The sequence below is a fragment of the Myotis davidii genome, unplaced genomic scaffold (assembly GCF_000327345.1).
Source record: "Myotis davidii unplaced genomic scaffold, ASM32734v1 scaffold168, whole genome shotgun sequence".
Classification (NCBI taxonomy): Eukaryota; Metazoa; Chordata; class Mammalia; order Chiroptera; family Vespertilionidae; genus Myotis; species Myotis davidii.
Genome location: NW_006383016.1, coordinates 9,648,042 through 9,662,364, shown reverse-complemented (window position 1 = coordinate 9,662,364; position 14,323 = coordinate 9,648,042). Strand labels below are relative to the sequence as shown.

At 36.0% G+C, this 14,323-nt stretch overlaps 1 protein-coding gene across 1 annotated transcript in view; it reads right to left on the bottom strand.

Annotated features, from left to right (window-relative positions):
- The window catches only part of ISPD (isoprenoid synthase domain containing), a 144,976-nt gene extending 137,415 nt beyond the window's left edge, over window positions 1-7,561 (bottom strand). Inside the window, exons 1-2 of the mRNA XM_006779100.2 lie at window positions 7,509-7,561; window positions 5,410-5,686 (exon numbers count right to left, since the gene is read on the bottom strand). Coding sequence (XP_006779163.1) covers window positions 5,410-5,686; window positions 7,509-7,561 — 330 coding nt within the window. The remainder of the gene's footprint in view (window positions 1-5,409; window positions 5,687-7,508) is intronic.
- Window positions 7,562-14,323: the final 6,762 nt, after the last annotated feature.

Sequence of the window (14,323 nt, the reverse complement as noted above, 5' to 3'; positions counted from 1 at the left end):
GAAAGAGACAACAAGAGCCTCCCTGGGATAAGAACAAACCTCCAACACTGGCCTCAAAAACCAGCCCTGCCAAAGGGCCAGAACTTAATGGATCAGGCTGTAGAGCCATTTGTGCTCAGAGCACTGTCCTCTGCCCGCCGCGCCCCCCTCCCCCCCAAAGAGTAATGAGTTGGCAATAAATGAAGCTTATCAATTAGGGGTGATGTCAACAGTGGCAGTCAGTATAACAGAGAGATCAGGGAAGATGCTCAAAGAGAATCCTGCAAAGCTCACATGCCCAAGACGGTACCCTCTGAAAAGTGACACCAGAGGCTTCACCCTGTAGAGGAAAAGACTTCACTAGAATAGACCAGCAAAGTCGCAAACAAATAAGCAAATAACAGCTCCTGGGGATGTGGGAAGAAGAGGATCCATATCTAAAACTTATAAAATACACAATTTAAAATAGCCAGTTTTTCAAAATATTGAGATGCAATGAAACAGAAATTTTTTTCTTTTCTATAGTTATTGCTATACATAAAGCAGTGATCATGAATGAACTATAGCTGCAGATTCACATGCATACATTTCCCAAAATATGTTGTACAAAAAAAAGCTGTCAAGATATATGCAAAACATAAGATTTAGAATATCATACAAATATGTTAATTATGTCAATTATACCTCAAAAAATATATAAAAACAAATCATACAAACATAACAAATGTTCTTTAGGGATACATGCTACAAAACTGAAGAAAAAAGCAAGAGAGCAATAAAAACAAAGTTCAAGGTAGTGTTACCCATTTGGGAGGAGTAAATAAGATCAGGGCAGGGACACAGTTTCAAACTGACTACAAAAGTTTGATTCATTATACCAAGTGACAGATCTGAAGGTGTCCAAAGTTCTCTGTATGTTTTCAGTATTTTTTAAAAGAACATTTCTACAATGTGTATTTATGGACTCTCATTTTTTATTATTAAATACTAACTTCTTGAGACCAGAAATCATACATATTTGAGATGTCATGGCAGAATGGGTGAATTCCAAGAGTTAGTAAGTCCTTACCTATGGAATCCAAACTATCATTTAGAAAGTAGTACAATATGAAGACAATCGAAAACACAGGCAATTACCAGCTTCCGGGGTCTTACTAAACAAAAGGCCCAGAAAAAGGGCCACAAGTGAAAATAACTGCTTTGTTGACCTTTCTTTTCTCTGACTACTATTCCAGCTATCTGGTATAAACAGTATAGAAGAAAGATGCTAATGCTAATAGACATGTATTCTATATCTAGTTCCCTAGTAAGGGACATTTGTTCAGAAATAAACATGCAATGAATCCTCAGTTATATGATTTTTTCTGAAATTCAAAGCATCAAATTATGACACAAGTTTGGACAAAGGTGGTTAGTTGCCTCCCAAATGCAGCGATCTGGGAAGCCTGAAGTATGATTCCCAAGGGATCGAATACACTGTCTCCTTAGGCATTAGTATAATAAGCCTGAATGGAAGCTTAACAGCTCAGCACCACAGTGATTACTTGACTCTCAGGCTAATCTATCCAAGTATTTCCACATGTCAGTGTATGGAAATCAGCATAGATATAAATCATACAATGTGGAAATAAGGAACCCCACCTCTACTGTTCACCTTTTAAAGCAAAATTAAACAATGCTAATCATCCGTCCACACAGCAGGTGCTAACAGGCATTACTCCTCAGGCATCTGCATTCAAGCTAATTATGACAATGTATATCAGAAATCCTCCAACCTTGTAATTACAATTTCAGTTAGCTGATTTGTCTTTATTGAAACACTACTTAATAAATATTTACAGAATAAGATCTTCAAAGCTAATAATTAGCAATTATAAGATTCTGGATATTTTCTAATAGAAAACTTCCAACCTCCTTTTCGACAAAGTAAAAGAATCTATTATTTATTGAATATAGAAATATAGGTATTTTAGAAAAACCTCTGCCCAAGTTACTATATCACTGCAAAATACCCATAAAATTAAATACATAGCAGAAAGGAATAAGGAGTTCTCCTTTTATATACTACTGAATTTTAACTCTTGGAAGCTAAGCTAGTAACATTTACCTTAAATCTAATATGACCAGGTATGTCACCTTGGATATGTGTGTAATAAGCTTTATTTCATTTTAATCCCTACATATACTCATCTTGCCTTGATCTACCCCTTCTCCAACTTCATTTTAAGTAATTCATTGAACAGATATATAGATGTTGGTAATTTCAAGTAATGCAGTAAAACAAAAGCTTTTTCACACAGTATCTTCTCCAGCATCAGAAACAAATCAAGTTTCACTCATTCCATGGCATTTAAATCTTTATCAAAGTAGGCCTAAAATTTACCACTAAATCAGAACTCACTGCTTACTCACAAAAGTGATTCATTATAGCTAGGACTTAAATCAACACCAAAGTGTCTCTCCAATCGATAATGACACAAGATCCAATGACCCAGGGGAGCTCATTACCTAAACCCCACCCAAGACTAAACTCTGCCCTTCAGTGCACTTTCTCACGATCAAAACCATCCAACAGAGTTTAGAACAAGTGACCGTTAGCCTTGGTCACCTCATCCCAATGTCAAATTTCCACCAAGTAATTTTCCATCTCTATTTTAGAACATGCCCAGAATATACTGCACAAAGTTGTAAAATTGAGTGGCGGGAAAGTGCATTCTTCCTGATGCACACATATGAAACTTAATAGAATTTCCAAAGTGCTATCAATCATTGATAAATACAGTCATGCTGCAATATCCAAACAGATCACATACAAACATACCCACACACCACATGTCAATGTTTCTGGTTATAATATGCAATTCAGTTTCTCTTTAGAAGATGACTCAAAAGACTTTCTTAGTAAAAACTAGTTAATGTTTAATGAAGAAATGTATATTCTTCCTATACGAGAAAGGAGGTCTACATAAACCTTTGATTTTAAGCCCTCTGTAAGATTCTACCACTACTAAAGTTCTTTAACTGTTCAAGAAACAAAATATCCAGAGCCATTTTTAAACTGACATCATACCCAATTGCTCACTAAATTACAGAGACAACTATTTACCTTAACAAAAGGAATAAGGTGGTGATCACAATCTATGTTAAGTCAAGACATTATGCTGTATACCTTAAACTTATTTAGTGCTGTATGTTCATTATACATCAATAAAAGGGGGGGAGAAGGATAAAATCATGTGTAATATTATGGTTAATTATGCTCTAACCCTGTAACTTTATTATCCACCATATAACTGGTGTGGAGGCTGGGGATGTCAATAGGGATACTACTAACCACCCCACAGTGCAGGAAAGTCCCCACAACAAAGAGTTATGTTACCCAAAATGTTAGTCATGCCAAGCTTGAGAGACCCTCATCAATGTTCAAATATAGAAAGAAATCACATCAATATTCAAATATAGAAAGAAATTACAGTGTGGAGCCTGCTATCAAATGCAAAAATCCCTCGTTTTAAATATTAGAAAGCAACCCAATTCAAGGGGACCTGGTTTTATGAGAATTCAGTAAAATGTACCTTAAACCAGTGCTCAAAAGGTCCTAGGCAATTAGAACTCTTAGATAAATACAAGATTCATGGGTAGGTCTGCAAAGTTGTGGCAAGCAAGATAGTGTCTAAACTGTAACATCACAAAACCGTGGAGAGATGTTGGGATGGGGAGACTAGGAGCACAGGATTTCAGGAGAAGACATGTTGAGGCCTACTGTCAGAGAAAGGGAGGAAAAGTAAAAGCACACAAAATACATGTCTTTTCATAGTTTGCCAACTTCCAAAAGCTGGATAAAAGCCAGGAAATAATTATATCCTATGTTTTCAAAGTACTGGGAGTTAAAAGCTGAAGCCTTAGAATTTGCATACCCAGACAAACCATCAAGAGTGAGGATGAACAAACACTAAAAGAATTTCACTGCTGGTGAATGGTGCATACACAATGAAGAGAGCAAAATTGTGTCCTTGTGATACTTTCGTGTTCCTGTATGCAGGCAACTCTAATGTTAGCCTTAATATTGGACATCTTAGTTTCTTGAGGTAATTAATACATCTACATTAATTTGTCTTGTTTTGTCCAAAATGTAATATAAGTTAAAAAATCATAGTTATCTTTAGCATGTATACCACCTCAGGGGCTGTCACACTGTGTAGCTTGCTTAGAAAATGATTTATCTAAATAGGACCTTTGGTAACGCTTGAAAATTTGGGGCTAAGAAAAGAAGAAAATCTGCTGAGTCTATAGAACACAATTTATGAGAACAAAGGACAAGGAATTCATGGAAAAGAAATTGTAAAGTGTCTTTGATTAAACAGTCATCACTCTTTTCTTGCCTTAGATAGTATATTTGATTCAGGCCAATATTTTGCAATTTATTGGCCAGTGGCTATAAAAGATGCCAATTCTTCCCACCAACTTAAGAACTTCAATTACCAGGATAAGTTTCTATTAATTGCATTTGTTTTTTTATGATTAGAACAGTATGAGGGTTGGCAGGAAGTGGTACCTGGATTTCCTGAAGCTATTGGATCACTATCCTAACCATTTCAAGGAAATTTAGAATATATACACACACATTCATCATACATATTGGAATTCTGACTGACTTCTTAGACATTTTCCCTACTCTGATGACATTATTACTACATTCTTCTCCAAATAGCTCATATTACATTATGAGGATAAATGACTATAGCAAAGATAAATTCCAGAATAATCTCACAATCTACAAAATTCCTAAAACAAATTACCCTAACCTCTTCAGATCATCATGCCCATTTTAATAATTTCACATTTAAATATCCTAATATATAAAAAGCCAGGAGCCGTTATGACATAAATGACTGGACAGACAACCGAACAGCAGGATGCCTGTGGGAGGGAGCTCCCTCCTGGCCCCGGCCAGGGCGCAGCGGAACTCTAGGTCTCGCCCGATTGGGGGCATGGCCGGCCCTCAAACCAGACCCTGACAGGAGGGAGGAGGGAGCCCCATTCCTCACATAATCAGCCGTTGGTCAGCTTGCTTTCAGCGGCCTGCCAGCCAGGAATCCCATTCCCCTGCACCCCGGAACCTGACAGGAGGGAGGAGGGAGCCTCTTGGCTTTTTCACAAATGATTGGTAACCTCCTGTCTTTTTCACAAATGACTGTTTGCATCAGTGTTGTTTTTACATCATGTTTTTGTTGTTTTTATATCATATCTTTGTTGTTTTGTTACATCAACAACAACAAAGATATGATATAACTTCCTCTAATTAATTCTCTTTTAATGTGCATGAATTTCTTGCACCAGGCCACTAGTAATTCCATCAAAACTCAGCAAATGAACCACTCTATATAGTGTTTGTCTCTTTTATCCATTCACATAAGTATAAATACTTACCCCATGTTCCTTAGCAGCTGTGGCCACTTTAAGGAGAATATCTTCCTCCACAAAAGGTCTCACAGCATCATGGATAATCACTACTTCTGGCTTCGAGAGCTTGGAGTCTGGCTGATCCTCAGCCAGAGCTTTTAGTCCATTGAATATTGACCTGTGGCGGGTCACTCCAGCTTCAACTAGTGAGATGCGCTTATGCTGGTACTTCTGAATAATACCCTTCATTTCTTCCATGTTCTCTCTAGTTACTGACACAACAATGTCCTTTATCCAACATACTCTAAAAGGAAAGTACATACACATTTTATATAGATTGATTTGGATGCAACAACTAAAGTTAAGCTAATAACAGAAAATTAATTTTAGTAAGTACTAGTATATCTTCATAGAAAGATTAAGAACTGAAAGTTAATCAGTTTTATGAATTTTTATCAAGTTTAGTAAAGAGATTAAAAAATAAAACATCAGTGACTATGTCACACTATACAGAAACAGATATAAACAGTATTTCACAATATATAGTGTGGAATTATAGAGTGAAAATAGATAGATATGATATATAGATATATAGTATAGATTTCTGTCTTAAAAGTTAAATTTAAATAATTACAATATCAATCAGTAGAGAAAAAAGAATATAACAAGAATATGCTTTTAAATTGATTTTCTCCAAATAATGTTTTTCCTCATAGAATAGGAACCCTTCAAAGCACTTTTAAATTCCAAAAACTCTGTCTCTTTCTTCTAGAAAGTTTACTGAACTGACAACAAAGCTGGATAACTAACTCAAACTTTGCCAACATCAGGGTGAAATATTTTTGCTTAAATGGGGAAACTATAATAATTAAATTAATATAAATATAAATCCAGCTTGAATAAAATGGGAAAAACTCATAATTTAGTAAAAGATAAAATTGAAAAAAGAAATTAATCTGTTGAGTCAGATATAAAATATAAACCTTTTTTTTCCTGTTGTAAAACATTTTCTTAAAAGAGAGCCACTGACATACATTGAGTGATGGCTGCGTTAAAGAAGTTTGGCAGACTTCTCTTGAACACCAGTGCTAACAGTGGGTAATGTCATTTTAGATACAATGTTCCACAGCCCATAGGCCTAAGCCAGGAAAACGCCCTCTGAACCATGACATCAACTCTGAATGAAGTCCACTTTAAAATTTAATGGAATCCCTAGTCTATGAGATTCTATATGTTTAAGTCAAACATAGTTTTAAAGAGATGGAAGAAATTAACTCTCCACTTCATTGAAAAAAAATGAATGAACAACATCGGGTTGCTTTATTCAATAATTATCAATCTCCTACTGTCTGTTATTGAACAAATCCTTTGCATAACCCAAAACTCCATTCTGCCTGGGGCTACAAGAATACTACACTGATGAACAGAACCAAGAGCTACTCAACAGGCACGCTGTCTTTTCATTTTAAGTCCATTCCCTTAACAAATATTTACTGAGCACCAAATAAATTATCAGCATTGAGTATACAATGGAAATAGTCACTGCCTTCACAGAGCTTACAGATGAAACACATAAGAACACTAATAAACAATTGCAAGTTGTGACCAAGTGCTATGAAAGAGCAGCCCAGGCTCCAGGACTGTGTGCAAGTAGAATATTTAACCAGCAGAGAAAAGTTCAAGATGATGCCCCTTTAAGAAGCGTTTGCTCTACCATCCAAGCTGAGAGTGGCAGGAAAACAAGCAATGGGGTTTGGAGGGAGGGAGAGACGGGTGGTGTAAGCAGAGGCCACTGCAAGGTCCTGAAAAGCTGCGAAGAAACGGAGTTCTATGAGCAAGCGGGGGGAAAGAGCCTGATGTGGATGGAGGCCCAGGAAAGCACAGGGCTGGGGAGGCCATGCGGACCTCCCAGGCCAAGGTAGGGGTTTAAGTCTTTAATCCTAAAAGTATTAGGAACCCATAGGAAAGCTTAATTCGTAAGAAGACATTCATGCAATAAATAAACTAACAAACTAACTTATTTCCACCAGTGTTCTAGACACTGTTCTATGACATGATGGTAGAATAAAGGCCCCCGAAAGATGTCCTTCCCCTAGCTCCCAAAACCTGTGACTATGTAACCTTACACACCAACGTAATGATGCAGATGTGATGAAGGGTCTTGAGATGGAAAGTTCATCCTCGACTATCTTGGTGGGTGCAATATACTCATGAGTCCTTATACGTGAAAGAGAGAGGACGACCAGTCAAAGAAGGAGGTGTGATAACAGAGTGATTCAGGGCCACAAGTAGAATCTTGAAAATTCCAAATAAATGGATTATCCCTAGAGCATCCATAGCACTGTCAGTATCTTTATTTTAGCCCACTGGGAATGATTTGGGGCTTCTGACCTCCAGAAGTGTAAGATAAACTTCTATTGCTTTAAGCCACTTGGTTCATGGAAATTTTTTACAGAAGCAATAGGAAACTAATTTAACAGCATAAACTTTACTCTGACTGCAAGGTGAAAAATAGATTTAGTAGACAGAGAAAGAATGCAAATAGACCAGGTAGGAGACTACTGCTAAAGTCTGGGCAAGACAATGATGATAGTCTGACTACCAGATGGAGCTTCTACATGGGAATTAAGAGGTAAATTAGAGGTAATCTACATTAGCCAATAACATTAGCAATATAATTATCATATAATGTAAATAATAATAGTTAACATAAATTAAGCACTATATCCTAAGCATTAGTAATATTCTAACTCTCATGTAATCCTCACAACACTATACTGTCTCTCATAATCTGGGAAACAAATCAGAAAGATATCTGATACCTAATTTTCCTACACTACCATCTTATGCCAAAAATAAAATACTTTGATAAAAAATGTTTTTTTTCATTTTTCATCAAGATAATACAACATGCCATCCTTTAAAATGTAGGTTCCATGATAGCAGGAACAATCTGTTTTGTTCACTGCTTTACACTTTATACCTACGTACAGTGATGGCGAACCTTTTGAGCTTGGCGTGTGAGCATTTTGAAAAACCCTAACTTAACTCTGGTATCATGTCACATATAGAAATTTTTTGATATTTGCAACCATAGTAAAACAAAGATTTATATTTTTGATATTTATTTTATATATTTAAATGCCATTTAACAAAGAAAAATCAACCAAAAAAATGAGTTCACGTATCAACTCTGACACACGTGTCATAGGTTCGCCATCACTGACCTAGGAGGTATTCAATCATTTGTTGAATGAATAAATGACTTTAGTCTGTCTCATCTACCAGGAGCAGTGCAACATCTTACAACATTGCATAGTTTCAAAGATTATGAGACTACAGGAAGTTCTCTTCATTAACCTGGTTAACTATAAAAATCAAGAATAAAAACAGCCTTCCCTATGCAATGTGGTTTTGTGGATTGTTTTGTTTTGAGATGTTTTACTCTACTCTAATTCCTAGATTCTAAATCTCCAAGAGGGCCAAATTACTTACATATGTAAATCATTTGAGGGAATTAACTCACAGAATACCAAAGAATAAAATATATGGCAATCTGTGCAGGCAATAAAAGGAATTTTGGAATAAGCTAAGTATGGGTGCTCTTTGTTTTTTAGCCCATCCATCCTCCACTCCTTTTATTGCAAATTTAACAATTGCTAGAACTTACACTATACTGATATGGTTTAGAGTTATACTATACTTAACAAAGCCCTTGGCAAATAACAGTGACAGTTCGTCAGTGTTCCCAAAATATGGGGTTTCCCAAGATTCTGTCTGCATTGGCACAGCTCTCCCATAATGTATTACACCAACCTCTTTGCTGGTCTCCTTCTCATTTTATCTCAACAAAAACCATTCTCACCAGTTCTAGATGGTTTTCTTCAAGTGCAAACCTGAGGCTTACCTCTGCAGGCTCTTGAGCAGAGCCCTTCAATTCCTGACCTCAGCCTGCTTCTCCCTGCACCACTTGATCTCTCCATATCCCTCTTACTCTACTGACCACATTCTCCCACACCCATGACTTTGCTTGTGCTGCTTCCTTTGCCTCTCAACACTATCCCCTGACCCTGTCCCTGTCCCTCCCCTACCCCTACCCACTCTAGGGTGAGTCCTACTCTATTCAGCTGTCAGTTTGGATATGGCCTCCTCCAGGAAGATGTCCCTGTGATTCTGGGTGAAGCATTGCTTCCAGAGGGCTTTTATCAAGCTAGGGAGTCTTATTAAGCATCATACTGTATTCTTTTCTGTATCCTTGCTAACTCATAGAAAGAAAAGACTACACCCCAGGGCCTGGCACCTACTAAACTTTCAGTAATATTAATAGAAACAGCAAATATAATGTACTGATTGCCTGCTAGGTGCCAGGTACTAGAGAATTTGCCTGCAATATCCTGTAATATCTCAATACTCATATCAGCTCCATGAGAGAAGTTACTATACAATTTCCATTTTACAGTGGATACAGATGCAGTGATCTGTCTTTGATCACATAGTTAGGAATGAAGGGACCTGGGTGAACCCAGTTTGATTTTGGAACTCATATTGTTAGCCTCCGTAAATGCATTAACACTCTGAGAGAGAGGCCATAAAATCCTAGAGAGATAATATTATGTCTGAATTACTGTGTCTCCAGCACTTCATTTGTTATTAGTCTTGAACCATATAACACTGCTGCATTTGTGGTAAAAAAAAAAAAAAAAAAAAAAAAAAAAAAAGAAAAGAAAAGAAAGAAAAAGAAAAAAGTCAAATTTCTTATAATTCAAGCAAACATAGGTATTCCTTTATCCATGTGTTCATTTAGTCACTCAACAAACGTCAAGCATCTAGCATTTGCCCGTCACTATGCTGGACACTGGTGATATATAGTGAACAAACCCTGGCAGAATTCCTGACCTTGCAGTCCATATGTCAATAAACACCTGTTAAATGAATCAATGAATAGAGAGGAAAAAGCCTAAACAATTACAAAGGAATAAAAAATGCTCTTGAGTTTATTTATAGAAAAGAGTTTCTAAAAGAAAAAATATATTTGAGTTGTTTATTAGTACAACATCACACTAAGCTTATTTTTAAGATAGAGAAATTATAAAAGCATGCCCAACTAAATCAGTGGGCAGGATTGATTCATAAGGCAAGAGCTTAACTTATACCCTGTTATTCATTTCTGTTGCTTTTCATATTATAGTTTACCAGAAAAATAGGTTAAAAGTAACTTTCAAAGACATAATATTGCTGTTTTTTATCAAAAATTAATTTGAATTAAATGTTAATATATGGAACAATTAAGAGGGAGAAAGATGATGAGACATTGCTTGACATAGAGTAGTCATTCAAATATCTGTTCAATGAATTAATGAATGAACTCCCAAAGGTAAATCCCAATTTTACCAGAATGTCTTAAAATAGCTATAAAATAATCATCTATGGTCCATCAGACAGAAAGCAAACCAGATGGATGTAAATAATTACCAACAGATAAACTCCTGGCTTTAGGTTATTTCACACAATTGTATGAAGTTCTAAAATAGAAAAGTGTTTTAAACCAGTGTTTCTCAAACTGCAGATTTCAGGACCCACTAGTGTGCTATAAAATCAGTTTAGTAAGATTAGGCTAATATTTCTGAGTAAATGAACTAGAAGTTAATTGAAAAATTAGAATGCATAGCAAATAGTAAAGATAGGTTGTTTTCATGAAATTCTTTCCAATGTGAGAGTGTGTATAATAATTATGTGTTTGTCATTGAGTCATGAATCAAAGTGTAATTCTTATAGCAGGTCACAATAAAAAAAGTTTGAAAAACACCATTTTAGACCATTCTTGGAGATAATGGGCTTATTATGCTGTTTTGTTCGGCAACCCAAGCATATCCCCAGAACTTGCAAGCCTTTATAAATACTGTTTGTGTTTCTGAGGATTTATTCACATTCTTTCCTAGTTATAGAATTAAGAGCCTTTCACAGTATTAAAATTTAATAATGTAGAATCATGAAACGGAGAAAGAACCTAAGTACCTCACACAGTGCCTACTGCACAAATATTTGCTGAATTAATGGATCTGGTTGACCTCCTTAGCTGAAGGCAAGTCCACACTGAACTCCCTGTGTCTGGGTTTTATCAAGATCTCCTGAGTATTTCCTTCCTAGCACATTCCATGGGAAAACTACAAACCTAACCACAAGCTCCATTACACCTACAGATATTTTCGGAAAAAAATATAGTATCTCAGATGTTATTTTCTCCTAGAATAAGATATTTAGAGAAGCACTCTGCTCAGATAGTTTAAGAAGATCAGCTGAAAATAGATGATTTAAACAAATGTTTTTAAAAAGAAACAGATGGAAAATCGGGCCCTGTTAACACCTCTAAAGTACTGTCTTGAGGCCAAAAAGTTTGGCCCTTAGGGCAGTGGCAGCTCTGACTCGTTGCCATGACAGTCTTCTAGATTGTACTGTGGCCCTATTTTATGGATTTCCATTTCTCTGAACCCATCCTGATATTTTAGAAGCAAAATGTTGAATCTGTTTAAAAGGGCTGGCTTCTGATTGCCTTCACCAGTCAAGGCTCCGTACTACCGCCCATGAAGGCTTCCAGCGGTCAAGCCAGTCCACCGTCCTGATCTTATCTTTAGTGCTGAAGGAGCCTTGTGAGAGCCACTGGGAACTTAACACAAATCTCTAATCATCTGATCTCTACAGTCTTTTTGTATTTTTTTTGTACAAAATATAGGCCCATTCCTTCCTCTGACTCAGACCTGACCCTTTTATTAATGAAGCATTAAGACAAAATATTTTAAAATCAAATTCATATATTTGAGCAATCAATCAACTAAAAGCTTCCTAAATGCCTTTCTATTTCTGAATCCCTTATCCAATTAATCACTAAAACCTGTCAATTCCTGTCTAAGTATTTCTCCTGGCTTCCCTACTCCATTCCTACTTTCAGCTTAATTCAAGCAATCAACATTGCTCATTTGGATTACCATTTATGTATTTATTTCTGTCCTATCTTGTTCTAACAGAATTTGCAGTGGTTTCAGAAATATCGGAGAGAACATTTTTTTTAAAGTGCACAGAAAGCAAAAATGAAAGACAAGGAGAAGACATAAAATCATATAATCCATAAATTAATAGACTGAAAGACATACCATGGAGTCAAACACTTAGTAAAAATGGGCTCTCATTGATTTCCAAAGTGGTAAGAAAGCAACCCAATCTCAATCACAAAATAGAATTTCCATAACAAACACATATAAATGGATAAGACAGATTTTTTTTCAAATTCATCTGGCGTTACCAAATTCAAGAAGACTAACTCATATTAACCGAACTAATGAAGGATTGAAACATGAATTAGAATACCAAGGTTTTAATATAAAATGATATGCATTACTTTCACAGGGTCTGGAATGCTTTTTATTAGTGGGATAGCACATCTTCCTCCTACAGAAGATTTGTATGGGAAGCCAATTTATAATAAGCTTTTGATGAGCATGGGACCCTATCAAGGAACAAGTTATCTTAAGCAGTGTCCCCCTCCTAAGAGAACTGGAGAAACTTCAAGAGCTATGGGGAAGGCTATGCCAGATATTGTTCAAATCTATTGTCAGAAGAATTATAACCCCACCCAGCCCACTGCCACTGCCAAAAATCTCAATAAGCCAAAATTTGCATCTTTAACTTGCTTTTGTTGTGGTTGCCATTTTAATCTGTTTAGCTAGTCCAGGTTGTCTAGCCCTCCTTAATGATGCTTTCTTTCCTTAGATATTTAAAGCCAAAAATTAGGTTACTGGCAGAAATTTTTACTTCCTCCTTTAGATCTGAAAAGACTTTTTTTTTAAAGTAAAATTTAGATGTATGAGTCTCTCAGTTGTGAGCCAATTTTACAATTTAACTGTCAGAGCTTTATGCCCCTGCCAATAATACCACTTTCCCATGATTTCTTTTCTTAGAACAACATTTCCTTTTAGAAACTCAAGTCATAAAGTAATAATTATATAAGAGATTAATACCCTTGATCTCAGTTCCTTGTTAGTAAAATGAGAAAAATCAAAGTTCTCTTCAAGTTATATAATCTGTGGTTCAATAATTTATATTGCAATTCCTTCTAAAAAGCCAAAATGAAATTTTCAAACTCCTAGGAACTTTAATCAACTTCTGAAAAGCCCTTCCAACCTAAAAATTAGTTGTTATTCTTGACTGTTTTAATCATGCCTATAATGTACAGATCTGAACGACCAGTTGCATAAGATTAATATAGAACATATATGAACATATATATACACACTTCTACATGTCTATACATATGTACATAATGGATAATTATAATAAATGTACCTCAACACAACTGATTTAGACATATATTTGTCCAAATAGAACCTTTAGCCAAATACATCAGATTTGTAAGGGTTCAGAGAGTCTTTCGAATCTCATTTAATCTGATAAACTGGTATCTAAGAAATGACACACAGGTAGAACTTGGCTAATCTAGAAAAATGTGTATTTTTCCAATTTCACCAGCAGGAAAACACAAAACAAAACAAAAAAACAATATGAAGACCCAGTTGATTCAAAAGATAGATTTTTCTCTCAATATTTCTTCCAACTTCTAAATTATATATGAACAGGTTCTTTATATGTAACACTAGAGGCCTGGTGCATGAAATCCATGCACAGGTAGGGTTTCTAGGCCTGGCAGGTGATCAGGGACAATCGGGGCCTTCCAGCTGCCAGCTGGGGCCTTCCTTCATTCCGCACCACCCCCTGGTGGTCAGCACACATCATAGCGAGCAATTGAACTCCTTAATGCAGTGGTTCTCAACCTTCCTAATGCCGCGACCCTTTAATACAGTTCCTTATGTTGTGGTGACCCCCAACCATAAAATTATTCTCGTTGCTACTTCATAACTGTAATGTTGCTACTGTTATGAATCGTCATGTA